We start from the raw sequence: 27,989 nt of genomic DNA, 5'->3' as shown, positions 1-27,989 counted from the left end.
CATAATTATGCCTAAATTAAAAAAAAATTAAAACAACAGAACAATGTCCTTTTATTATACGCATCAATTTATTACCGTCTCTTCGAAGAATTCATAAATTATCGAAATGTATTTCTAAAGTGAAGATAAATTTAGCATTGAAATATAGTTACATAAAAATCCTAGATTTATAGACACCCTCAACCAGAAGCAAAGTCACATGACCTAGAAATGGCAGCCTCTAGGAATTAACATCAACAATGTATTTTAGACGTATACTCGGTATTTTAAGAAACCGTAAACAAATTCCCGTTGCCTTAACAAGCTACAGATCGATAAATTCCTCGGCTTACGATGTAATCGTAGTGGGTGCAGGTATGAATCGGTGATCTATATCTCTATATTTAATACGCTTGCCACTACTTGCTGTTATTTATATACATTCAAAACATTGAAAGGGAATTGCAGTATAAAAGTAAAAAATAGGTGTCATACCTCTTAATTTTCATCTTTAGGCCCAGTGTGTTAAATTTGACCTTTTTGCATTTATAATTTACTTTTTGATTTATTTGCATTTAACCATGTAGAGATCGACTTACAGACTGTGGACAAAAGTATCGGAACGATTTATGACGTTGTCCAGTTTGCAAAAATACTCGCGTTTGATTCGATGCTAAAAATAACCATATTTCATAAAGAATACTAAAAATAAATTGCCACTATTTTAAAGAGAAGACAATTTTGTATCTCCCTGTCCAAAAAATACCTTATTCATCAAAACTTACTTTAATATTCCGTGATATAGCCTTTGGCTCTCCGTACTGCAGTGATTCTCTTGGGGAGGGATTGGTACAAATGTTTAATAGTTTCACAATCGAAACGGGTCCAAATTGAATAAATTTTATCATATAATTGTTCCACAGAGGTAATCTCATCCATTGATTGCTCTATCTTTTTTTTAATCTTTAACCATAAATTTTCTATAATGTTTATATCTGGGCTCTGTGCCGGCCACTCCATCGTGTTGATATGGTTATATTCCATGAATGTTTTAGTAGCCCTAGAACGATGAACTGGTGCATTATCATCTTGAAATATATAATTATTGTCAGGAAAGTGTCTTGCTATTACTGGCCATAGATTGTTGTCTATGATTTGAATATATTTATCTGAATTGATGTTCCCCTCCACACGTGTTAATGTGCCGACGCCATGATAGGTTATGCAACCCCAAACCATCACGGCAAGTTTCTTGGTTTTTACAGGTGAAATACATTCTGGTCTAAAGGCCTCGTCACTTTTTCTCCAGATATACACTTTGTTATCACTACCAATAACAATTTGACTCTCGTCTGAAAAAATAATTTTTTTCCAGTCATCGTTTGTCCACGTTGATTTGGCTCGACACCATGCCACTCTTCTCTGTCTGTTTACAGGGGAAATCCTGATTTTTTTCTTGCAGACACATCGACTATACCTCTGATTCTTAAGAAAACGCCACACTGTCTTTTTGGATACATTTCTGTTTTCATTATTGTTAAAATTATTCGTCACATCGGCCAATGGAGTTTTCCTGTTAGCCTTCACTTGTCGTAAAATTTTCCTTCCGTCACGATCGCTGAGACTTTTCTTGCGACCTGTTTTAGGGGCTGTTTTTACAGTTCCTCGTTCACAGAAATTTCTGTAAATTCGATGCACAGATGTTTTAGCCATATCTAACATATCTGCAACTTTCTGAAAAGAATTTCCATTCTGAACTAATGTAGCAACTGACTGTTTGACACCATCCGATGCATATTTATGTTTCGAGGCCATGTTGTTTGGAGAGGTCTTTACTTACTTTATGATTGCAGACGACAAAAATAACGTAGTTAGTGTAAACAGGAAGTCATCATCATTATGAAAATACCTAAGGTGTAGTGTCAAATCGTATCTACACTGAAAATGCCTGCCGTAAATAACACGAACAGTTTCATTCTTGTGTAACGCCATGTAAACCGTTCCGATACTTTTGTCCACAGTCTGTAGATCTACCTAGATAGACAAGTTAGATAGATAATATGTCTTAATTACTGTGTGACCGTGTTTGAGGGCGAAGCAAAAAGTATTGGTATCAGTATTTATATCCATAACAGGATAAAAAAAATTCTAAAGTTATCCGGACGTGTATAGACAGCTGTCGAAGCATCTTGGCTTTAGACATTTGATATGCATGTTCATCGAACACACACTCCTTAATACATCACAGACATATAAATGCAGTTGATGTAAAAAGTGCATTGTGACATCATGTTTAGCAAATTTACAGACATAGTAGACCTGGTACAATCAAGAAGTGATTAAGTATGATTGAGAAAATATGGTTTACTTGCTTTTACGGATATTATGTGACGACGTGAACTTGGGTAGATGAGATTCAAAATGATGAAATACATGTCTTTGAGCTTGCATTCATAGATACCATGCTTTCTAATTTTAGGACATAATGGATTGGTGTCCGTAAGTACATTGTGCTACTATTTTTATTGAGTACTATTATTATCATGAATTATTATTCATCATCATTTATTTGAATACTATGGTTTATTTTACAGAACTTGTAACACAAATTACATATCTGATTCACTTTGATTTTTTCAGATATGTAAATTTTTCACATGCACAATTTTGAATGTGATACACATAGGGATTTCCAGCTTGGATTAATCCAGTATTAAAGTGAATTCATATCATCATCTACATTTCTATCATTTTGTCATTGATATTCATATAGAAAATCAAATACATTTCTGCTATTATTGTTCAAGATGATATGATCAATGTAGAATATCATGCCATTTTTAATGTCCAATATGAAAAACAACCCTATAACAGACATGCATTGTTCATCCAACAACCTCTGTAAGAATGGGGTGGTCTTTGAGGCAAGGATAATTATAATAGTAAGATATCTTCAGGTTGTATATACCGTGGGGATCTGGGTTAGAATAGGTCCGCAGTACCCCTTGCTTGTTGTAAGAAGCAACTAAATGGGGCGGTCCTTCGGATGAGATCGCAAAAACCGAGGCTGAAATTTTGCAGTCCTTCACCGACATATGAGTGAAATATTCTCAAGAGGGATGTCAAACAATATACAATAAATCATCAAGTTGCATATATCATGTTACTACTAGCATCTTTCTGATATGATATTCACTACATGTATATTGCATGACTAAATACCAATTTTGAATTGTATGATTGGGTAAAATATTGGAACTAATCATTGCTTGGGGTGTCTTAGGCTCCCTCAATCAGTTACCAAAGTAAGGAAGAAATCAAACAGGCCAAAGAAATAAAAGTTTTCATGTAATATAAACTATATAAGGTACCGTCATAATGATATTAGACTCAACTCATGAGATATTGTTATAATATTAGTTTTATATTTCTCTCCAATGCTTGATGTATAATAATTTACAACAGTGGATGATTGAATTTATTCTCTGTGTGTGGGGATGTCATGAATCGTTAAGTAAACAGCAATGTAATTCCTCGTGCATTGACGTTAGAGTTTAGCGATTTATTTTAGGACGTCATAAAAGAATTGAAATTGTAGCTCAAGTTTTATCCAGATTTATAGAATTTCATGTTAGCATTGAAATAAAAACAGTGAACTGAGCAGATAATGTTGTACTATTGAACTTTGACTTTATGGTCCATGACACCCTGACAATCTTAGAGGAGGTGAAAATAACAAACAGTGATCAATATCATAGCTCCTATAAAGGTGAAGATAGCAAACAGTGATCAATCTCATAACTCCTATAAAGGTGAAGATAACGAACAGTGTTCAATCTCATAACTCCTATAAAGGTGAAGATAACGAACAATGATCAATCTTGTAACTCCTATAAGCAATACAAAATAAAGAGTAGGGCAAACCGGGACCCCTGGATATACCAGAGGCGGGAACAGGTGCCTAGGAGGAGTAAGCATCGCACCATGAGGCTAACTTAAGGAGGATTAACACTCCAATGAAACTAGAGGATATGTACAGCAATATTCTGAAATTGAAAACTTTAAAATGTACTTTAATTAGTAAAAAAAAATATGCAGTTTTAGTAGAAGGTAATCTGCATTAAAACCTCTGCTGGACTTGAACTCGCATAGTCTTCAGATCAGCAGTCCATGCATTTTAACTGACTGAGCTACTCAGTAAGGCAATCAAATCTAAAAAGAATAAACAAATATTGCTGACATTTATATATTCATTCAATGTTCTAAAAGAAAGTCGGCCAATATGATGATGTGATATACCCTTTTATATGTTCACGACACAGCACCCCTAATCAGCAGTACCTGAAGACAGATTTCTTTTGGAATAGATTGCATGATTATTTACATGTGGTATACAAATACAAATATTAATTGACACAAACACAATAATTGGCAAAGGCCCATTGAACATCATTAAATAATGTTTAGTACATAATTCTTATGTAGTCCTAAGTAATTGACTTCTGTATTCAAAACAGTCTCTAATAAATTTCACAGTAATTTTTGAGACTTTATGTATTTTTATTTGGAAATTAGTATAATGTATCATTTATTCGTATACTTGTATAACACTTTTCAAATAAGAAAAAGTGCTCCTCGAGTTATAGGTACGAATGACATATGCCTTCGGCTTTGATGAGAATATTGTTCAGAATTACAGTACATGTATGGTGTAGTATCAATGACTTTGTATGAATATTTAACAAAGATTTGTAATTTGTAGGCAGCGTATTTAGCTAAAAGTGGTTTGCGAGTGTGTGTGTTGGAGAGACGTCACGTCATCGGTGGAGCTGCTGTCACGGAGGAAATTGTGCCAGGTTTTTCGATCCGTCCAACATCCTTGAATTTAATTCAATTTATATCCATTGTTCATCACATTTTCATTAAATATTAGGGCTATTTGGACTGTGGATATCGGCCTGGGTAGCTCAGTGGTTAGCGTACCTTACTAGTAATGCAGGTGTCCTGGGTTCGATTCCTGGTTCAGCCGTAAATGTTTTCCTTCCTATTCAATTCAATTCTTATTCAATTCATGGTTCAGTCGAAAATTTCTACTTTCTTTATTCCTACACATGTGTGTGTCTGTGTGTGTGTGTGTGTGTGTTTATAATGATATTACAAATGAATGGTGTGATTTTTCTTCTTTTCAGGATTCAAATTTTCCAGGGCTTCCTACGTATTAAGTTTATTAAGACCACAGATTGTTAAGGATTTGGAATTAAAGGTAATTATAAGTTTAACAAAAGTATAACTTTCACTAAACTAACCATACATATTTACAGAAAACACATGACAAAATGTAAATATGTTCAATAAAACTTTAAACAACTGAAATATAACTGAGCTCTATATGTAATGAAGGAGTTATTGAACTTATATTGGTAAATATTGGCATTCATGGGTGTGAAAATTCGCTCACAAATTCATGAATTTTCCAAACCCAACCTACATGTAGCCATTATATACACCAATATAATAACTCTAAGACTTACTCCAGGTCTTTCTATGACAGCCACCGTTGTTCTAACACAGTTTATATTACGATTATGAGTGGGCTACATTACTGCGGCTAATTTTATATATATGTTTAAGCTAATGCTCGTTTGTTTGTTATTTGCGACATCTGTTGATGCTGATTTAAGTGCCGTAAACTGAATTTTACAATGTCGCCATTAAAATAGATGTTTGCGATCATTAGGTAAATCAGCATTAATGGTTGTAAATAACATATGAGAAGATCGTTTATATTCCTGTTTCAATGCACTTTATGCATTTTGCTTGTTGTTTGTGTCTTATTTCATTGAACTATATAATGCGTCACAAATTAAATATTTATGCTTGACGTTATGATCTTGCGTCATTCTATTATGATGTCACAATGGAAAGCTTTCTGGATCTTGACTTATCCAGTCATCATTTCAGTCAGCTCTCTGTCTTGCTGATGCTCGTTTAACTACCTGAAACCTCAGTGCATTAGCCAATCAAAATGCAGAATACAAAAGAGTTGGATTATGTAGTCAATTTTGATGTATTATTGACTTAGATGGTGATTTTTATTAAACCACAAAATCTGAAAATAGTCTGAGAAAAGGTATTGAAAGGGTATCCATTCCCTATAGTTTGTGTGAATATCAGATGGAAGTTAATGTCAGGAGAGTTTGATAGGATCATGATATACTGTTAATCGGGTTTGACTGATTTTCAAGGGAGGTAACTCTTACATGCCCAAAATAATCAAAATTAGATCCTATGATCGCTACAATCATCAAGGGTGAGCAAATCAAAGGATATAATTTTGATTAGATTGAAAATTTCCTGCAGTGACAAGAACCACCACATGATTTTGACAGATTTGTATTGAGAGTCCTCTATACTAAAATTTCACCAAGTAGGAGAAAAATTCATTGACAAATAAATTTCTCATGCCCTGACTGTCTGTCCTACCTAATTTATAAAAAGAATGTGTGCATACATGGACTGTTTATTCTACGTGATAGCTAGCCATCTTCAGAGGACACAGATCTTGCTATTGTCATCTTAGTAAATGGGTACAGTGGTATTTCAACTTACATACTTATACTGGTAGTCTGCGGAATTATTTTGATTTCCTATGAGCTCCAATCAGTAATACTCCTACACAAACTACAGGCCCTGATACCTAGAATATACTATAATTTTTATACGCCCGTCGAAAACGGGACGTATTATGGTATGGCGTCGTCCGTCTGTCTGTCCGGACCTTGTGGGCAGGATACAGACTGAACCATAAGCCCTAGGACTTTACAACTTGGTACATTTGATCACCATGATGAGAGGAAGATGCCTATTGTTTTTCAAGGTCAGAGGTCAAAGGTCAAGGTCGTAGTATCACTTATTAGGAAAACCATGTGGGCAGGATACAAACCGAACCGTAAGCTCCAGGATATTATAACTTGGTATATTTGATCACCATGATGAGAGGAAGATGCCTATTTTTTTCAAGGTCAAAGGTAACGGTCATAGGTTTACTTAGTAGGAAAACCTTGTAGGTATACAGACCGAACCGTTGGGGCTAGGAGTGTCAAATTTAATACGCATATACATATACCTTATTCCAAGTGGAGGAAGCCTATTGTTTCTCAAGGTCAAAGGTCAAGGTGGTTGTAGAAGGATACAAACAAAACTGTTGTGGCTAGGAATGCCAATACTTTTCTTTTTCAAGTTTAAAAGGTCAAGACTGTTAGATGGCATGCTTCACTTGATAATTTGGTGCCACGTATAGCTTGTGAACTTCCACGTTATACTTTATTGAAGAGATATTTCTATATAATTTGAGATTCTCCTGCAAAAAAAATGGTGATCTGCCTCTACAAAAATAGTTATGTTCAATATTTTTGACCATTTTAAACTGAAACTAATTACTGAAATAAACACGTGTCATTGAAATCAAATTGTATGGAGTATCATTCTGCATGATCTGTCTTCATTATACATTTTATGGCTACAAGTGTGTAATGAGGATCCTCTCCGTGGTGGCACTAGAAACAGCCATTGCTATTGTAGCTGTAGTGAACTGTCTGAATATAGCTTTTCCTTTCCTAAGTCATCAGCTTAATAGATGTTGCTTTGTAACATACACTTTCATATATGTAATCACATCATTAATACCAGTCATTTGTAAGAATTATTACCATTCATATACTTCCTATGCATATTCATTGTGTGGTAGCAACGAGTCTGGCTAAAAGATCATGCTTGCTTTAGTCTTAAGGATGCAAGACTCTTCTGGATAATAACTGTATTCATAAGAACTGTGCAAAAGTAGTGTTTAAATTTTTTAAACTTAGTGCATTTTTAGACCATATATTTTTAAAGAAAATCCAGTTTGCACCCTGAAGATTTTTTGCAGTACTATAAAATGTTTGTATATTCATTCAGCTTGTCATTTTGTAGTAAATGTATTTGTCTTTTTCTTCCCATTTCAACAGGATAATAGTCAATAAAACATAAGCCTCATTAAAGAGGATGGTAAACCATACAGTAAGTTAAGGCTTTATATAAAAAATGTATATTTTGTTACATTGATATATCAGATAAGTGCTGTGAGTTATTTCTGACAAAAAAGAAACCCCTTCCCACATCTCATAATTTTTTGTGTACTCTCGAAAATTAAAAAGTATGCTGCATTAGATGCAGCAAAGGTGTGTGGTATATTAGCATATTTATGAAGTAGCGCATTCTAAGGCTATCCCTCTTTATATCTTGATATCCATTTCTACAAGCATAATAATGAATTAGCTCACAGAGGACAGTGCTAACTTCACTAAAATATGAATCCCACTAAAATATGTTTTCCTTGAGCAAAATCTACGGGCGTATTATGCCACGTTGGCGTTGCTCTTGTTTATTATGGCTTGCTTTTTTTCTTCTGTTTTTGTGGAATTTGTATTTATTCCATGTTTATGGCTTTCGTGGTAACCAACAACAATGCATTGGCATTATATACTGAACTTATGAATCGCAATTTATGTCCCACAGAACAGGAGTAAACTTTAAACACAGACACCCTGTAGGTGAAATGATTGCAGAGAAATGGGAAATCAACTTTTGACTGCATCTCTACCCTTTAACTATCAGCCCTATCGTGTACAGTCGGATATTCACGGTTGAACTATCAGCCCTACCATGTACATAGTGGGATATTCACGGTTGATTAGTCTTTGTTCCTCTCTCCACCATGAAGCGTTATCATCAGCGGGTATCTGACGATGCCTAGCTACCTCATGTTTCTGCTTAATTTGACCATCGAAACTGAGGTTATAAATTTTGGTGGTATGACATTGGAAACCTATTTTGAATTTTGTATTCTTTTTTTATAACTTTTGTAGAAATATGGGCTGAAAGTTTACCTGAGAAATCCCAGTTCCTACACCCCATTGCTGGGTCGAACTGGTAAAGGTTCATCACTGACTCTTGGGCCAGACCACAGTGAAACATACAAGCAGATTGCACAGTTTTCAGAAAGAGATGCAAAAGTAAGAATCGCTTCTCTCTGAGTTTGGGTATTTAGCATGTTAAGTACAGCTCATCCTTATATTTATGTAATTTATCTGGAGGATGGAATGGTTACTGAATGATGTAGCTCAGAATAGAAATCGCTAAAAGTCAATTATTGTTAGTAGGTTTAATAATTTAATGAGTTTATTGTCTTTTCGCATTTATTGACACCTATCAGTATATTGACGGAATTAGAGGAGAGGGGGTGACAAGAGAGGAAACAAAATGAGGGAGCACTTCTCATAGACTGCAGTGGTTTTATTATTGATTAAAATCCAGTTCTCATTGTTTTCATTGAAGGCATCTGACCACTGGACCAAATTACCCCCACCCCCCACTAGTCAACAACATTATTGTTTGTGATTTAAAAATTTGATTTTAAAATTTAAAATTAGTTTTTTCTCTCTTTATACTGTAACTTATATTTCAGTATGTATCATTAGTTTACATTCTTCAGTATTTGAAGAAGTCAATTACTATCCCACTATAACAATTTAATTTTCTGATGAGATCAATGCATCCTGGTAAAAAGGCTGTCATAATTTATTTCTGTCTGTTTTTTTTTTTTTACAGAGATTTTTTGAATATGAGAAGCAGCTTGATGACATTGTAACAGCCATTGACCCGCTATTGGATTCTCCACCCCCGTATCTCCCTGGATTGACCAGCTCAAGAGTTCGAGAGACACTGAAGACACTGCCGGCTGTCAAAACTCTGCTCAAATCTTGTCAGTTTAACTTTCAGTTAGATAGGGGGGGGGGGGGGGTTAAATCTCAGTTATAATTCTTATAACTTATGGTCAGTAGGAAAGCGTAAAATTACAGATATGAATATTCACATGTACTCAGTAGTCAGATGTTAGAGATTTTTTTGGCTGTCTGTAAAGATTTGAAATATGTGTACTAAGGTACATATACTTCATTTCTTCAACAATTTAGAATTTGGTACATTATGATTTGATTTGTGTTTGTAGTGAGTGCCTTGATAAATTATGATTTGATTTTGTGTTTGTAGTGAGTGCCTTGGTACATTATGATTTGATTTTGTGTTTGTAGTGAGTACCTTGGTACACTATTATTTGATTTTGTGTTTGTAGTGAGTGCCTTGATAAATTATGATTTGATTTTGTGTTTGTAGTGAGTGCCTTGGTACATTATGATTTGATTTTATAGTTTGTAGTGAGTGCCTTGGTACATTATGATTTGATTTTATAGTTTGTAGTGAGTGCCTTGGTACAATATGATTTGATTTTGTGTTTGTAGTGTGTGCCTTAATAAATTATGATTTGATTTTGTGTTTGTAGTGAGTGCCTTGGTACATTTTGATTTGATTTTGTGTTTGTAGTGAGTGTCTTGGTACATTATGATTTGATTTTGTGTTTGTAGTGAGCAGCCTGGGAAGAGATGCAGATGCATTTTATGAATTAATGACAGCTCCTACAACAAAGGTACTGTACCCCTGCCATTTGTAGAGAAATTGTAATGCACTATTAAACAGCCCACTGTTATTTCATTCTATAGAATCAGTCAGGATATTGATTGTGTATAGTGCAGGACTATAAATTTGTTATAATCAGTCAGGATATTGATTGTGTATAGTGCAGGACTATAAATTTGTTATAATCAGTCAGGATATTGATTGTGTATAGTGCAGGACTATAAATTTGTTATAATCAGTCAGGATATTGATTGTGTATAGTGCAGGACTATAAATTTGTTATAATCAGTCAGGATATTGATTGTGTATAGTGCAGGACTATAAATTTGTTATAATCAGTCAGGATATTGATTGTGTATAGTGCAGGACTATAAATTTGTTATAATCAGTCAGGATATTGATTGTGTATAGTGCAGGACTATAAATTTGTTATAATCAGTCAGGATATTGATTGTGTATAGTGCAGGACTATAAATTTGTTATAATCAATCAAAATATTGATTGTGTATAGTGCAGGACTATAAATTTGTTATAATCAATCAGAATATTGATTGTGTATAGTGCAGGACTATAAATTTGTTATAATCAATCAGGATATTGATTGTGTATAGTGCAGGACTATAAATTTGTTATAATCAATCAGGATATTGATTGTGTATAGTGCAGGACTATAAATTTGTTATAATCAGTCAGGATATTGATTGTGTATAGTGCAGGACTATAAATTTGTTATAATCAATCAGGATATTGATTGTGTATAGTGCAGGACTATAAATTTGTTATAATCAATCAGGATATTGATTGTGTATAGTGCAGGACTATAAATTTGTTATAATCAGTCAGGATATTGATTGTGTATAGTGCAGGACTATAAATTTGTTATAATCAATCAGGATATTGATTGTGTATAGTGCAGGACTATAAATTTGTTATAATCAATCAGGATATTGATTGTGTATAGTGCAGGACTATAAATTTGTTATAATCAGTCAGGATATTGATTGTGTATAGTGCAGGACTATAAATTTGTTACAATCAGTCAGGATATTGATTGTGTATAGTGCAGGACTATAAATTTGTTACAATCAGTCAGGATATTGATTGTGTATAGTGCAGGACTATAAATTTGTTATAATCAGTCAGGATATTGATTGTGTATAGTGCAGGACTATAAATTTGTTATAATCAGTCAGGATATTGATTGTGTATAGTGCAGGACTATAAATTTGTTATAATCAGTCAGGATATTGATTGTGTATAGTGCAGGACTATAAATTTGTTATAATCAGTCAGGATATTGATTGTGTATAGTGCAGGACTATAAATTTGTTATAATCAATCAGGATATTGATTGTGTATAGTGCAGGACTATAAATTTGTTATAATCAGTCAGGATATTGAATGTGTATAGTGCAGGACTATAAATTTGTTATAATCAGTCAGGATATTGATTGTGTATAGTGCAGGACTATAAATTTGTTATAATCAATCAGGATATTGATTGTGTATAGTGCAGGACTATAAATTTGTTATAATCAGTCAGGATATTGATTGTGTATAGTGCAGGACTATAAATTTGTTATAATCAGTCAGGATATTGATTGTGTATAGTGCAGGACTATAAATTTGTTATAATCAATCAGGATATTGATTGTGTATAGTGCAGGACTATAAATTTGTTATAATCAGTCAGGATATTGATTGTGTATAGTGCAGGACTATAAATTTGTTATAATCAGTCAGGATATTGATTGTGTATAGTGCAGGACTATAAATTTGTTATAATCAATCAGGATATTGATTGTGTATAGTGCAGGACTATAAATTTGTTATAATCAGTCAGGATATTGATTGTGTATAGTGCAGGACTATAAATTTGTTATAATCAATCAGGATATTGATTGTGTATAGTGCAGGACTATAAATTTGTTATAATCAGTCAGGATATTGAATGTGTATAGTGCAGGACTATAAATTTGTTATAATCAGTCAGGATATTCAATGTGCATAGTGCAGGACTATAAATTTGTTATAATCAATCAGAATATTGAATATGTAAAGTGCAGGATAAATTTGTTATAGTCAATCAGGATATTGAATATGTAAAGTGCAGGACTATAAATTTGTTATAATCAGTCAGGATATTGATTGTGTATAGTGCAGGACTATAAATTTGTTATAATCAGTCAGGATATTGAATGTGTATAGTGCAGGACTATAAATTTGTTATAATCAATCAGGATATTGAATGTGTATAGTGCAGGAATATAAATTTGTTATAATCAATCAGGATATTGAATGTGTATAGTGCAGGACTAAATTTGTTATAATCAATCAGGATATTCAATGTGCATAGTGCAGGACTATAAATTTGTTATAATCAATCAGAATATTGAATATGTAAAGTGCAGGATAAATTTGTTATAGTCAATCAGGATATTGAATATGTAAAGTGCAGGACTATAAATTTGTTATAGTCAATCAGGATATTGAATGTATAGTGCAGGACTATAAATTTGTTATAATCAGTCAGGATATTGAATGTGTATAGTGCAGGACTATAAATTTGTTATAATCAATCAGGATATTGAATATGTAAAGTGCAGGACTATAAATTTGTTATAGTCAATCAGGATATTGAATATGCATAGTGCAGGACTATAAAGTCACTATTGTTTTGATTTAGTACAGGACTATAAAGTTGCTATTTTGTAAAGTGTAGGACTATTAAGTTGCTATTTTGTATAGTGTAGGACTATTGAGTTGCTATTTTGTAAAGTGTAGGACTATTGAGTTGCTATTTTGTATAGTATAGACTATTAAGTTGCTATTTTGTATAGTGTAGGACTATTAAGTTGCTATTTTATATAGTGTAGGACTATTGAGTTGCTATTTTGTATAGTGTAGGACTATTGAGTTGCTATTTTGTATAGTATAGACTATTAAGTTGCTATTTTGTATAGTGTAGGACTATTAAGTTGCTATTTTATATAGTGTAGGACTATTAAGTTGCTATTTTGTAAAGTGTAGGACTATTGAGTTGCTATTTTGTAAAGTGTAGGACTATAAAGTTGCTTTTTTGTATAGTATAGACTATTAAGTTGCTATTTTGTATAGTGTAGGACTATTGAGTTGCTATTTAGTATAGTGTAGGACTATTGAGTTGCTATTTTGTATAGTATAGACTATTAAGTTGCTATTTTGTATAGTATAGACTATTAAGTTGCTATTTTGTAAAGTGTAGGACTATTAAGTTGCTATTTTGTATAGTGTAGGATTATTAAGTTGCTATTTTGTATAGTGTAGACTATTAAGTTGCTATTTTGTATAGTGTAGGACTATTAAGTTGCTATTTTGTAAAGTGTAGGACTATTGAGTTGCTATTTTGTATAGTGTAGGACTATTGAGTTGCTATTTTGTAAAGTGTAGGACTATTAAGTTGCTATTTTGTATAGTATAGACTATTAAGTTGCTATTTTGTATAGTGTAGGATTATTAAGTTGCTATTTTGTAAAGTGTAGACTATTAAGTTGCTATTTAGTATAGTGTAGGATTATTAAGTCACTATTAACAGACATAAGGGATTCACTCCTTTTCTTTCTTTCTTCCTCTCTCTCTCTCTCTCTCTCTCTCTCTCTCTCTCTCTCTCTCTCTCTCTCTCTCTCTCTTTATTTCTTCTTCTGGAGGATTACTTTAGAACACTATCACTTTCTGATTTTAAGATTTGAAGCATACTGTAAGTAATTTGACACTGACAGAGAGGCTTGCAGGGCTCCAAACTTTGATCCTTTGTTTTCATTGGATTCAAGGTCATATAGTTCAAATTAAACTCTCTAACATCCAACCCTACTTAACCCATGAGAAAGAGATGTTTAGATAAAAATGGTTTGTTTTTTTTAATTCAGTACCAAAGAGACATTTCCACTCATTCTTTGTTTCTTTCAGATTCTGAGTCGATGGTTCTAATGTTTTAGATTCTAAATCGATGGTTCTATAGTTTCAGATTCTGAATCGATGGTTCTAACGTTTTAGATTCTAAATCGATGGTTCTATAGTTTCAGATTCTGAATCGATGATTCTAATGTTTCAGATTCTAAATTGATGTTTCTAATGTTTCAGATTCTGAATCGATGTTTCTAATGTTTTAGATTCTAAATCGATGTTTCTAATGTTTAAAATTCAGAATTGATGGTTCTAATGTTTTAGATTCTAAATCGATGGTTCTAATGTTTAAAATTCAGAATCGATGGTTCTAATGTTTTAGATTCTGAATCGATGGTTCTAATGTTTTAGATTCTAAATGGATGGTTCTAATGTTTTAGATTCTAAATCGGTGATTCTAATGTTTTAGATTCTGAATCGATGGTTCTAATGTTTCAGATTCTGAATCGATGGTTCGAGTCGGAGCCTCTGAAGGCCACTCTAGCCACGGATTCTGTGATAGGAGCAATGATGTCTCCGGAATCGCAGGGCAGTGGGTAAGGATTCTTATCGCCTGTTGTGACACGTCCATCTCATAGATATCTCGATTTGAAATTTTATAAAACGTCTCTCCAAATCTATCTACACAAGACAGCTTTGTTATTTTATAGAATAGGTAACAAATGGGGTGTGCAGTGCGAGTTGTAACAGGTAATGAACTTGGGGTTAGATTTGTTTGTGTGTGTGAGTATATGTAACATTGCATTTGAAATAAAACAGGAAATCTTTTGTTTCCTCTTACCTCATACATGCATGTTCTTGGGATTGCTTTAAAAGAGTGATTGCATGTTTGTTAATTTCATGTTTTACCTACTTATATGCGTAGTATGAGCTTGTATGTTTGTGATAAACATTAATGGGTATAATGTATATATAAATTTCATTCATTATGTAGTACGAGCTTGTATGTTTGTGATAAACATTAATGGGTATATTGTAAGTACATTTCATTCATTCATTATGGACAGGTGCATCAAACATATTTGCTTTTGTGAATGTTATGCAACAAAGAAAGCATAATTTTCTCTATAATGATTACTCTTTAGTGTGAAATTGAAACTGTGTTTTCAAACTAACAATTCATCCAAAAAATTTAAGTGGGACACAAATTGTTTAAAATTTGAAACCACTGTTGTAGCCCCACCCTTGTTCTGGGGATCATGGTTTGAACAAACTTTAATCCACCCTACAAGATGATGTTTGCATATTAATTGAAAAGATTTTTTTTTTTTTGCATATTACAGATCAATTTTCATGACAAGTGACCTATTTTCACCCCTTAGACTTTGAAAATTTCTAATTATTCCATGTTTTCTTGACATCAAGAAAACAGCAGAGCATTTGTGTCATGCTGATTTAGTTATTATAAATCTTGTTTACTTAAGGATGCGAATTGACAAGTTTTAACATGTTATCAGGTTAAAGGATTGTGTAGGAGAATTACAAGACAATACAAATTTTCAATTGAATATATGTTAGCATCATGTAGTGTAGATTCATATTCAAATCTCCAGGACCACTTCAACAGTTCTTTATGATCCTTAAAAATCATCTTAAAGTATCAACAGGATATAATTTGTCAAATTAATATGAAAGCATCTTCCAAAAAAGTCTTTAGAAAGTTCTTTTTTTTTAAGAAGCTAGTGTTTAGTCATTTTTATTTTTGATCTTGAAGTTCCTCTCATTAACCGCAAAATTTTGTTATGTACATTGAGGATCATTTCTTGGCTCCTAGGATTACCCTAATCCGACACACTAAAAAATCCAATAGGTGGAGCCACAATAGGAGTGAAATTTTTTTTACATGGGAATGCATAGAAAAAATATTACAAATCAATTTCTCAAGAAATACAATGGTCACATTTTGTCAAATTATAATACAAACATTTCATATATTCAGTGATGTTAAAACCATTACCAACAAGACCAGAGCAAAATCACAATAAGAATATTAATGAAATTCAATTTAAAACAAAAAATCTTCTCAAGACCTGCTGGGGGACAGTTTGTCAAACTGATATGCAAGTATCAGCAAAGTGTAGAGATTAAAGTTTTTTACATCAGCAGATTCAAATTTTGAATGATACTAGTGTCCAAACTTTATAAAATTTAACGCATGAGCAAGGTGACTCAGGTGAGTGTAGTGGCCCCTTGACCTTTTGTGTAATTCTTTTCTTTGAGTATTTGAATGTATGCAAGACTTTGGTACATGTATGAGTAAATCACACACCCTTTAAGTCACAGGGTCTAAGCCCATTTGGGCCCGAACTCTGTGATATTACCATCCGAACTCTGTGATACATGTACCATATTAAGGTATCACAGAGTGTGGGCCTAAACAGTCTAAGCCCCTGTGCTTTTAGCCAGGTATGTAAACGTTTTCACTTGTCACGGACAATTCCCATTAACAGCTGTCCCTGCTCTGTCGTTAATATGTTAAGAACATCTGTGTAACCATGGCTGCCTGATGATGCCCTTTTTTACATCACTAGATTTTGAATGTCTGCTTTGTGTTAAAGATATGTCCTCCTGCATCATGTGATGGGCAGCTTAGAGGGAAAGAAGGGAGCTTGGGGATATGTGGAAGGCGGCATGGGGGCTGTTTCACAAGCCATCTGTAATTGTGCGATGGACCATGGAGCCGATGTCTTTACCAGTAAAGTAAGGGAGATAATAAAGGCACAGCACTATAGACGTTTACTTTCAATCAACTGGGATAAAAATAGCTTTCATTCTTCCAGCCAGTAAAAGAGATTCTTACAAAGAACGATGCAGTGGAAGGAGTAGTGCTAGCAGACGGGACGGAACTTCGTTCCAAGGCAGTCATATCCAACGCCAACCCAAAGATTACGTTTCTGGATCTCATACAGGAAGTAAGGTTTAATGTTCAGCTTTAATGCTACAAGATCTCATACAGGAAGTAAGGTTTAATATTCAGCATGACTGCTACAAGATCTCATACAGGAAGTAAGATTTAATGTTCAGCATGACTGCTACAAGATCTCATACAGGAAGTAAGGTTTAATATTCAGCATGACTGCTACAAGATCTCATACAGGAAGTAAGATTTAATGTTCAGCATGACTGCTACAAGATCTCATACAGGAAGTAAGGTTTAATGTTCAGCATGACTGCTACAAGATCTCATACAGGAAGTAAGGTTTAATATTCAGCATTACTGCTACAAGATCTCATACAGGAAGTAAGGTTTAATGTTCAGCATTACTGCTACAATATCTCATACAGGAGGTAAGGTTTAATGTTCAGCTTTACTGCTACAAGATCTCATACAGGAAGTAAGGTTTAATGTTCAGCATGTCTGCTACAAGATCTCATACAGGAGGTAAGGTTTAATGTTCAGCATGACTGCTACAAGATCTCATACAGGAGGTAAGGTTTAATGTTCAGCATTACTGCTACAAGATCTCATACAGGAAGTAAGGTTTAATGTTCAGCATTACTGCTACAAGATCTCATACAGGAAGTAAGATTTAATGTTCAGCTTTACTGCTACAAGATCTCATACAGGAGGTAAGGTTTAATGTTCAGCATTACTGCTACAAGATCTCATACAGGAAGTAAGGTTTAATGTTCAGCATTACCACTACAAACAGGGGGGGGGGGAGATCTTTATAAATGCATCTGCAATGTACACTTGTAATATCAGGTAATTATTAATCATAGAACTGTATATAAATCATATTTTAGGACAAACTACCAAAAGACTTTGTAGACAGTATGAGAGCCTTTGATTTTACATCCCCAGTAACCAAAATCAATGGTGAGTTCTTCAATTAATATATTGTATCTGAAGTGCAAATTCCTAAAATTGATAAAAATAATCATTAATGTTGGTTGTTTTTAATTAAAATAATTCCTATTGTGTCATCCATGGAGCTCACGTTTTTGGACAGGTTTCAGAATTTGTTACTTTTGACATCCATTGTGGTAGATGTGGTTTATAGATGACTCCGGTATTTGAACAGTTGCTGTGAGCAGACTGCCGAATTTTACTGCTGATCCCAATGTGAAGCAGAACGAGTGTATGCCCCATCACCAGTGCACTATTCATCTTAACTGCGAGGACACACAACTTATACATGAAGCCTTCCTCGATGCGCAGCTAGGGATGTACTCCAAAAAGTAGGCTCCCATTCTGCTCAAGCTGCAATAATGTAGCCCTATCCATTTTTTTATTCTGATGTTTTTGGGATAGGATCCCTCCTCCCCCCCCCCCCCCCCCCCAAAAGTTGGAGAGGGCTACATTATTGCAGCTAATTCTGCTCTAGCCAAGCCATGAATACATTTATCAAAACATTGTGACTGATCCGAGTGTACAATAAACAGTTATCTAACCAGGAAATATACATTAATTGTTAATTATGTCGCCCCTCTTGTGAATGCTTCTCCTCCCGCACGGGTTATCGGATAGACCTAAAACTTTGTACAATGCTTCATTGCCATTTGTAGACGTGCATATTGTCGGGACAGGGGGATCCAATTGTAATCCTAAAAGTTATAGTTGATCTAAGAAGGGTGGAGGATATAAAATAGCTTGTGAACACTTATTTCTCTTCCAATATGGCTTATCGGATAGCCTTGCAATTTTGTTCAATACTTCATTATCATTTCACATTGTTCTAGTCCAGGGATCTGATATTTTTCTACAATTTACAGTGGATCAAAGAGGAGTGTTTTATAGCTTTTGTTCATGTACATGGGTATATTCACTTTCTTACTGCTAATTCAGTATAACAGTCAATATTTATACCCCCCGCAAACGAAGTTTGGGGGGGGGGTATACTGGAATTACTTTGTCCGTCTGTCCGTCCGTCCATCCGTCCGTCCGTTTGTCCGTAGACGCAATTTGTCCGAAGTTTATTTCTAATACCGCTGGACATATTTCATTTAAACTTTATGCACATCTTCTATATATTATGTAGTTGTGCATCTCCTATTTTCATTGAAATATTTTAACAGTTATAGAAGTTACGCACATCTCAACTATCCCTGGCAATGGGATTCATAGTAAACTGCCTTTATTGCAGCTACTTAGAGTTGTTATACCAGTGGAAAAGATTACAATAATACCAATACTTGAGCTAATGTCATTTATTTACTGACAAAATCAATGACAAAGTAAAGTTGGCATAACATAATGATCTTTAACAAAGTGAATATAAACTAAAGACTAGAAGAGTTGACCAGGGATTTGCAATCATACAGCCTAAAATGTGCCAAATAGTATTCATTGTTTATATTAAGCATATTTTTAATATTTCATGTACTGCTGTACTGTAGAATATACACTTCTGCATTCACATTGATTGCCCTGTAGATAATGTGAAAATATCCAATGTGCTTGCATTAAATATTTCCCATCATCTTATATGCCCCGCGGGGGGTATTAGTCCCATTAAGACAGTTCTAGTTTTGGCCGGGTTGCACAACGTGCAAACGGCTTACAGAATGCTGAATGGTGGGTGGGTGTCTCTGTAATAAAGTACCTATTTTGTGTAATCAACTTCTCTCACACCTCCAACTTGATGTTCCTCAAACTTTGTACAGTTGTTATGGATACCTTGAAGATGTGCATGTGCCTTTTTGAAAGTGATCAGACATTTTTCAAAAAATTTACATGTAGTTCAACTTTGACATTTTTTAAGCAAGTCTAGAATAGACGGTACCTATTTCTGTAATCAACTCCTCTTACAGCATTTATTTGACATCCTTCAGACCTTGTACAGCTGTGATGGAAGCAGTGAAGATATGCATGTGTCTTTTCAGAAGTGATCAGACATTCTTTGAGAAATTTACATGTACATGATATAGTTGAACTTTGTCATTTTTAAGCATGGTATACCTACATTGTGTAACCAACTCCTCTCAAAGTTTATACTTAACATTTTTCAGACCTTGTACATTATAGATGTTATAAAAACATGTGACATTTTAGAAGTGCTTCCATTTTTAAAAAAAATTCTACATTTGACACATCATTTTTCCAGTATGTTTTGTACTGCTGTCTCTATGATAGATAACATATTTCAAAGTAGCTGCAATAATGTAGCCCTCTCTGATTTTTTTTTTTTTTTTTTTTTTTTTTTTATAGGAGAGGTAAAAAAATTGGATAGGGCTACATTATTACAGCTAATTTCAAAGCAACAAAGCCATTTCTGTTATTGAATTGATTTTTTGTATACAACAATGACATTGGTCACATCAATGTTGAATCTTTTCTCCATCTTTTTCCTCAATGCACAAAGTACCGTCCATAATGTCTATATTCCTGCTCATGCTCTCTCCTCCATACCATGCAGTACATTAAGAAGTGGGGGGGGGGGGGGGGGGGGGAAGAAGGGGTAATATTGAGCACTATCAATTTGGGGAGCTGTGAAAACCTTTTTTTAAAAACAAAAACAAATTATATTCTTTACGATGCTTTTGTTGTAATATTCAATGTCAGTGACATGCTTGGCTTTGGGACACATTTTTCAGGCCCATGATTGAGATGGTGATTCCCTCCAGTAAGGACCCCACCCTGGCTCCCCCCGGGGCACATGTGTGTCTGATGTTTACCCAGTACACTCCTTACCAACTCGCAGACGGAGAATGGACGGAGCAGACGAAGAGTGCCTATGCTGATAATGGCAAGTGTAGCAACTCAATCTTCAGTTAATTTCCGTGCTATTAAAGAGATAGTATAGCTCATGTTGGTGAATTTCTCTCGCACCCCAACTCATCTTATTCCATTCTGATATTATAAAAAAAGATTTATGAATGATATTTATCATCTTTGAAAGGATTGTATATTCATAAAAGTTACACTAGGAGCCATCTTACATAGCTGGTTACACTAGGAGCCATCTTACATAGCTGGTTACACTAGGAGCCATCTTACATACATTGTAGCTGGTTGAATTTTTGTCCAGGAAGCAAATATTCAGGGGACGTAATTTGAAAATTTTAAATTTTTTCAAACTTGGAAATAAATGGCAGTTAAACACATAGAATTATTATCCTTTACAGTAAATCACCTGTACGAGTCATTTGGACTCATTATATCTTTTTTTTTTAATTAACAAAATGACCTTTGTTATCTCAATAAAGTTGTGTCATGTTACAAGTTGTGAAATGTGTATTTATGAGATTTCTTGTATATACCCAGGGACTGAGTCTCCACGTTACTCACAAGAAGAGTATTGCTTTTATTTGATTGATATGTAGAATCTTTGTTTTGAAGTGTTTGACATTGTGGAACAGTATGCCCCGGGATTCAAGGAGAGCATTGTGGGAAGGGACATCCTTACACCACCAGATCTGGAGAGTGTGTTTGGATTGACAGGCGGGGTAAGAGTGAGGGTGTGTTGTGTTTCGATTGACAGGCGGGGTAGAAGTGAGGGTGTGTTGTGTTTGGATTGAGAGGCGGGGTAAGAGTGAGTGTATGTTATTTATTAGATTGACAGGCGGGGTAAGAGTGAGGGTGTGTTGTGTTTGGATTGAGAGGTGGGGTAAGAGTGAGTGTATGTTATTTATTAGATTGACAGGCAGGTTAAGAGTGAGGGTGTGTTGTGTTTGGATTGACAGGCGGGGTAAGAGTGAGGGTGTGTTGTGTTTGGATTGACAGGTGGGGTAAGAGTGAGGGTGTGTTTTGTTTGGATTGAGAGGCGGGGTAAGAGTGAGTGTGTGTTATTTATTAGATTGACAGGCAGGTTAAGAGTGAGGGTGTGTTGTGTTTGGATTGACAGGTGAGGTAAGAGTGAGGGTGTGTTTTGTTTGGATTGAGAGGCGGGGTAAGAGTGAGGGTGTGTTATTTATTGGATTGAGAGGCGGGTTAAGAGTGAGGGTGTGTTGTGTTTGGATTGACAGGTGAGGTAAGAGTGAGGGTGTGTTATTTATTGGATTGAGAGGCGGGGTAAGAGTGAGGGTGTGTTGTGTTTGGATTGACAGGCGGGGTAAGAGTGAGGGTGTGTTTTGTTTGGATTGACAAGTGGGGTAGAAGTGAGGGTGTGTTTTGTTTGGATTGACAGGTGGGGTAAGAGTGAGGGTGTGTTGTGTTTGGATTGACAGGTGGGGTAAGAGTGAGGGTGTGTTGTGTTTGGATTGACAGGTGAGGTAAGAGTGAGGGTGTGTTATTTATTGGATTGAGAGACGGGGTAAGAGTGAGGGTGTGTTGTGTTTGGATTGACAGGTGGGGTAAGAGTGAGGGTGTGTTATTTATTAGATTGACAGGCGGGGTAAGAGTGAGGGTGTGTTATTTATTAGATTGACAGGCGGGGTAAGAGTGAGGGTGTGTTGTGTTTGGATTGACAGGTGGGGTAAGAGTGAGGGTGTGTTATTTATTAGATTGACAGGCGGGGTAAGAGTGAGGGTGTGTTGTGTTTGGATTGACAGGTGGGGTAAGAGTGAGGGTGTGTTGTTTATTAGATTGACAGGTGAGGTAAGAGTGAGGGTGTGTTGTGTTTGGATTGACAGGTGAGGTAAGAGTGAGGGTGTGTTATTTATTGGAGTGAGGTGTAAGGTATTCATGATATTGTGTGAAGTGGATCAGAGACACAAATATTGAAATATAGAGAAGTGCCTAATGCTGTGAAAGTTATTTATCTTATTCAACCCAGTCTCAAATGAACATCAAATATTTACTACCTGATTCAAAATCATAGTAACACTATTTATGGGTAATTGCTCCAAGTCTTGCGGATTTATTCATAAAAAGTACATAATATCATGTATCCTGCCTCACTGCCTTGAGAAATAAAATCTTCAAAATTTACAATGATATACATGTGTATTCACCATATGTGTAATACATATCTGTATTATATGCATTATACACATGTATGATAATCGTACATTACGACACAATACCAATGTTCATGTAGAGGAAGGGTGGGTGGGTCGGTGTATAGCGTGCGAACAGCGCAAAAGTCTTGAGCTCGAATGACTGAAAAACAGAACCTGCTAGTCATGCTCTACATAACCGGTCTTACTGGTATGACTACGCCTGAATTCCTTCTCAAACTATAATAGCAACCATGTGTTGGTTGTAACAGGTTAGATTTATCAACCTGCAATAAATATGTATACAGTTAACTACGGTAATAACGAACCTTCAGGACCAGCAAAAAACAGATCACTATAAGCCTATAACCAAACTTAATTATCTCCAATAAAGTTTTTGTTATGCATCTCTCACAGGGGAATGACTGTCACTTTGCTATAAGCATGAATTCGTTGTAAGCAAGCTCATTATAAGTGTGTCTTGCTGTATATGGAAAATAGCATCATCTCAAGCCATGGACCGGGGTCTGCATATAACGCTCTCCTGAATGAGAGAGAATGGGACATTTTGGCCATGGCTTATGATGATCAGAAAATGGTGGCTCAGCGTACAACAGCTTCTTTTTATGACGAGATGAAGATACATTCACTACATCTCCTATTTCTGAGTTGTCACGAGAGTCAGATTAAGAACTCGTGTTTTGCAGTAGCCTGTGTTACCTTTTCAGTAGATGTTCTTTTTAATTGTTTACAGAATATTTTCCATGGCTCCATGTCCCTGGATCAGTTGTTTATGTGTCGGCCTACAAGTCAAATGAGTAATTACAGAGCCCCAATCCGGGGATTATATCTGGGAGGGAGTGGAGCACATCCAGGTGAAAAAAATCTTGGAGAGGGCAATCTCTCTCTCTCTCTCTCTCTCTCTCTCTCTCTCTCTCTCTCTCTCTCTCTCTCTCTCAAAGGAAGAAATGTCTAGTTTGTGTAATGACAGATAATATCCCATGCACCTATTGTTTTAAAAAAACCTAACAATTCAACCAAAATAAACATTTATGCCTTGTATATAGATTTTGTAATTCAACATTTTCATACGCCTATCAAAGACAGAACATGGTATGGCATCATCCGACTGTCTGTCCAGACCTTGTAGGCAAAAGGCATTTTATCACCATGATGAGAGGAAGATGCCTATTGTTTTTCAAAGTCAAAGATCAAGGTCATATTATCAATTAATAGGAAAATCTCGTAGGCAGAATACAGACCGAGATATTGGGACAAGGACCATGAAACTGAGTACACATAATCCTCATGCCAAGTGGAAGATGCCTTTTGTTCTTCAAGGTCAAAGGTCAAGGTTGTAGTATCACTTAGAAGAAAAACCTTGTAGGCAGGATACAGACCAAACCATTAGGGCTAGAACCATCTAACTTGGTATACATACACTTTATGCCAAACAGAGGATGCCTATTGTTTCTCAAGGTCAAAGGTCAAGGTTGTAGTATCACTTAGTAGAAAAACCTTGTTTTTGTTATGGATACATATATTGCCCTAAAATTTAGTCACAAGCTTCCTCTTTGAGGAATATAAGTTCAGTTTGCATTTCAGCTTTAGGGGTAAAAGTATGTCAAACAGTTTTCAAGATTTTTTTTCGTTATGAATACAAGTATTGCTCTGAAATTTTGTTACAACCTCCCTCTCAGAGAGGTACATAATCAGTTCACATTTCAACTTGATTGGTGCTCTGTGACCTACTTTAGGGCTAAAAGTAGGTCTTTTTCTCATCAAGGATACAGATATTGCACTGAAGGTCTAACAGGTGTATGCTGTGCCGTTTGCGGTACTCTTGTTGAATATAAGTTATATAACTGACCAAAAACTTGGTAAATAAATGTATCAGTGCATGTTTAGAACACTCTGTGGTGGTTCTATTGACATTGTGTGGTGGTTCTATTGACATTGTGTGGTGGTTCTATTGACATTGTGTGGTGGTTCTATTTGACAGTGTGGTGGTTCTATTTGACATTGTGTTGTGTGTTCTATTTCATACTTTATGATGGTTCTATTTGACATTGTGTGGTGGTTTTATTGACATTGTGTAGTGATTCTATTTGACACTGTGTGGTGGTTCTATTGACATTGTGTGGTGGTTCTATTTGACATTGTGTGGTGGTTCTATTTGACATTGTGTGGTGGTTCTATTGACATTGTGTGGTGGTTCTATTTGACATTGTGTGGTGGTACCATTTGACATTCTGTGGTGGTTTTATTTGACAATGTATGGTGGTTCTATTTGACACTGTGTTGTAGTTCTATTTGACATTGTGTGGTGGTTCTATTTGACATAGTGTAATGGTTCTATTTGACATTGTGTTGTGTGGTTCTATTTGACACTGTGTGATGGTTCTATTTGACATTGTGTGGTGCTTTTATTGACATTGTGTGATGGTTCTATTTGACATTGTGTGGTGTTTCTATTGACATTGTGTGGTGGTTCTATTTGACATTGTGTAGTGATTCTATTTGACATTGTGTGGTGGTTCTATCGACATTGTGTGGTGGTACTATTTGACATTGCTTGGTGGTTTTATTTGATAATGTATGGTGGTTCTATTTGACACTTTGTTGTAGTTCTATTTGACATTGTGTGGTGGTTCTATTTGACATTGTATTGTGGTTCTATTTGACATTGTGTGATGGTACTATTTGACATTGTGTGGTGGTTCTATTTGACACTGTGTTGGTTCTATTTGACACTGTGTAGTGGTTTTATTTGACACTGTGTTGATTTTATTTGACATTGTGTGGTGGTTCTATTTGACATTGTGTGGTGGTTCTATTGACATTGTGTAGTGGTTCTATTTGACACTGTGTGGTGGTTCTATTTGACATTGTGTAGTGGTTCTATTTGACACTGTGTTGATTTTATTTGACATTGTGTGATGGTACTATTTGACATTGTGTGATGGTACTATTTGACATTGTGTGGTGGTTCTATTTGACATTGTGTGGTGGTACTATTTGACATTGTGTGGTGGTTCTATTTGACATTGTGTGGTGGTTCTATTTGACATTGTGTGGTGGATCTATTTGACATTGTGTGGTGGTTTTATTGACATTCTGTGATGGTACTATTTGAGATTGTGTGATGGTTCTATTTGACACTGTTTGTGGTTCTATTTGACACTGTGTGGTGGTTCTATTTGACACTGCGTGGTGGTTCTATTTGACATTGTGTGATGGTACTATATGACATTGTGTGGTTGTTCTATTTGACACTGTTAGTGGTTCTATTTGACATTGTGTGGTGGTTCTATTTGACATTGTGTGGTGGTTCTATTTGACACTGTGTGGTGGTTCTATTTGACACTGTGTAATGGTTCTATTTGACATTGTGTGGTGGTTCTATTTGACATTGTGTAGCGGTTCTATTTGACACTGTGTGGTGGTTCTATTTGACATTGTGTGGTGGTTCTATTTGACACTATGTAGTGGTTCTATTTGACATTGTGTGGTGGTCATTTGACACTGTGTGGTGGTTCTATTTGACACTGTGTAGTGGTTCTATTTGACACTGTGTAGTGGTTCTATTTGACACTGTGTAGTGGTTCTATTTGACATTGTGTGGTGGTTCTATTTGATACTGTGTAGTGGTTCTATTTGACACTGTGTGGTGGTTCTATTTGACATTGCGTTGTGGTTCTATTATACACTGTGTGGTGGTTCTATTTGACATTGTGTGGTGGTTCTATTTGACACTGTGTTGTTGTTCTATTTGACACTGTGTGGTGGTTCTATTTGACATTGTGTGGTGGTTCTATTTGACACTGTGTGGTGGTTCTATTTGACACTGTTAGTGGTTCTATTTGACACTGTGTGGTGGTTCTATTTGACACTGTGTGGTGGTTCTATTTGACATTGTGTGGTGGTTCTATTTGACACTGCGTGGTGGTTCTATTATACACTGTGTGGTGGTTCTATTTGACATAATGTGGTGGTTCTATTTGACATTGCGTGGTGGTTCTATTTGACACTGTGTGGTTGTTCTATTTGACATTGCTTGGTGGTTCTATTTAACATTGCGTTGTGGTTCTATTTGACATTGTGTGGTGGTTCTATTTGACACTGTGTTGTGGTTCTATTTGACATTGCGTGGTGGTTCTATTTGACACTGTGTTGTGGTTCTATTTGAAACTGTGTGGTGGTTCTATTTGACATTGTGTGGTGGTTCTATTTGACACTGTTAGTGGTTCTATTTGACACTGTGTGGTGGTTCTATTTGACATTGTGTGGTGGTTCTATTTGACACTGCGTGGTGGTTCTATTTGACATTGTGTTGATTTTATTTGACATTGTGTGGTGGTTCTATTTGACACTGTTAGTGGTTCTATTTGACACTGTTTTGATTTTATTTGACATTGTGTGGTGGTTCTATTTGACACTGTGTAGTGGTTCTATTTGATATTGTGTGGTGGTTCTATTTGACACTGTGTAGTGGTTCTATTTGACACTGTGTGGTGGTTCTATTTTACACTGTATGGTGGTTCTATTTGCAGGTGGTGGCGTGATGGGATCTCCTGGACGACTAGCAGCCCAAACTCTGTTATCAGATTACAAACGACTTTAACAGATCACAGAGTCGAAAGCAGACTTCTGAACTAATGCATTTAGTATATAGTTGTGATGTATATAGCATGTAATAATGATGAAATATTAAGAATAAAAAAAAATCACATTTT

At 35.2% G+C, this 27,989-nt stretch overlaps 1 protein-coding gene across 1 annotated transcript; it reads left to right on the top strand.

The window, feature by feature from the left end:
- The first annotated feature begins 191 nt into the window (after nt 1-191).
- On the top strand, nt 192-27,985 carry LOC125657737 (pyridine nucleotide-disulfide oxidoreductase domain-containing protein 2-like). Its single transcript, XM_056150558.1, has 16 exons — nt 192-354; nt 2,459-2,478; nt 4,742-4,835; nt 5,169-5,242; nt 8,886-9,032; nt 9,628-9,781; nt 10,440-10,501; nt 14,872-14,969; nt 16,992-17,133; nt 17,214-17,345; nt 18,181-18,253; nt 18,459-18,615; nt 20,971-21,122; nt 21,716-21,822; nt 24,008-24,128; nt 27,807-27,985. Exons 1-16 carry the CDS (start codon nt 240-242, stop codon nt 27,875-27,877), a joined length of 1,719 nt encoding a protein of 572 aa, XP_056006533.1. The 5' UTR covers nt 192-239; the 3' UTR covers nt 27,878-27,985.
- Nucleotides 27,986-27,989: the final 4 nt, after the last annotated feature.

The sequence above is a fragment of the Ostrea edulis genome, chromosome 9, assembly GCF_947568905.1.
Source record: "Ostrea edulis chromosome 9, xbOstEdul1.1, whole genome shotgun sequence".
Classification (NCBI taxonomy): domain Eukaryota; kingdom Metazoa; phylum Mollusca; class Bivalvia; order Ostreida; family Ostreidae; genus Ostrea; species Ostrea edulis.
This window is presented reverse-complemented; position numbering and strand designations above follow the sequence as displayed.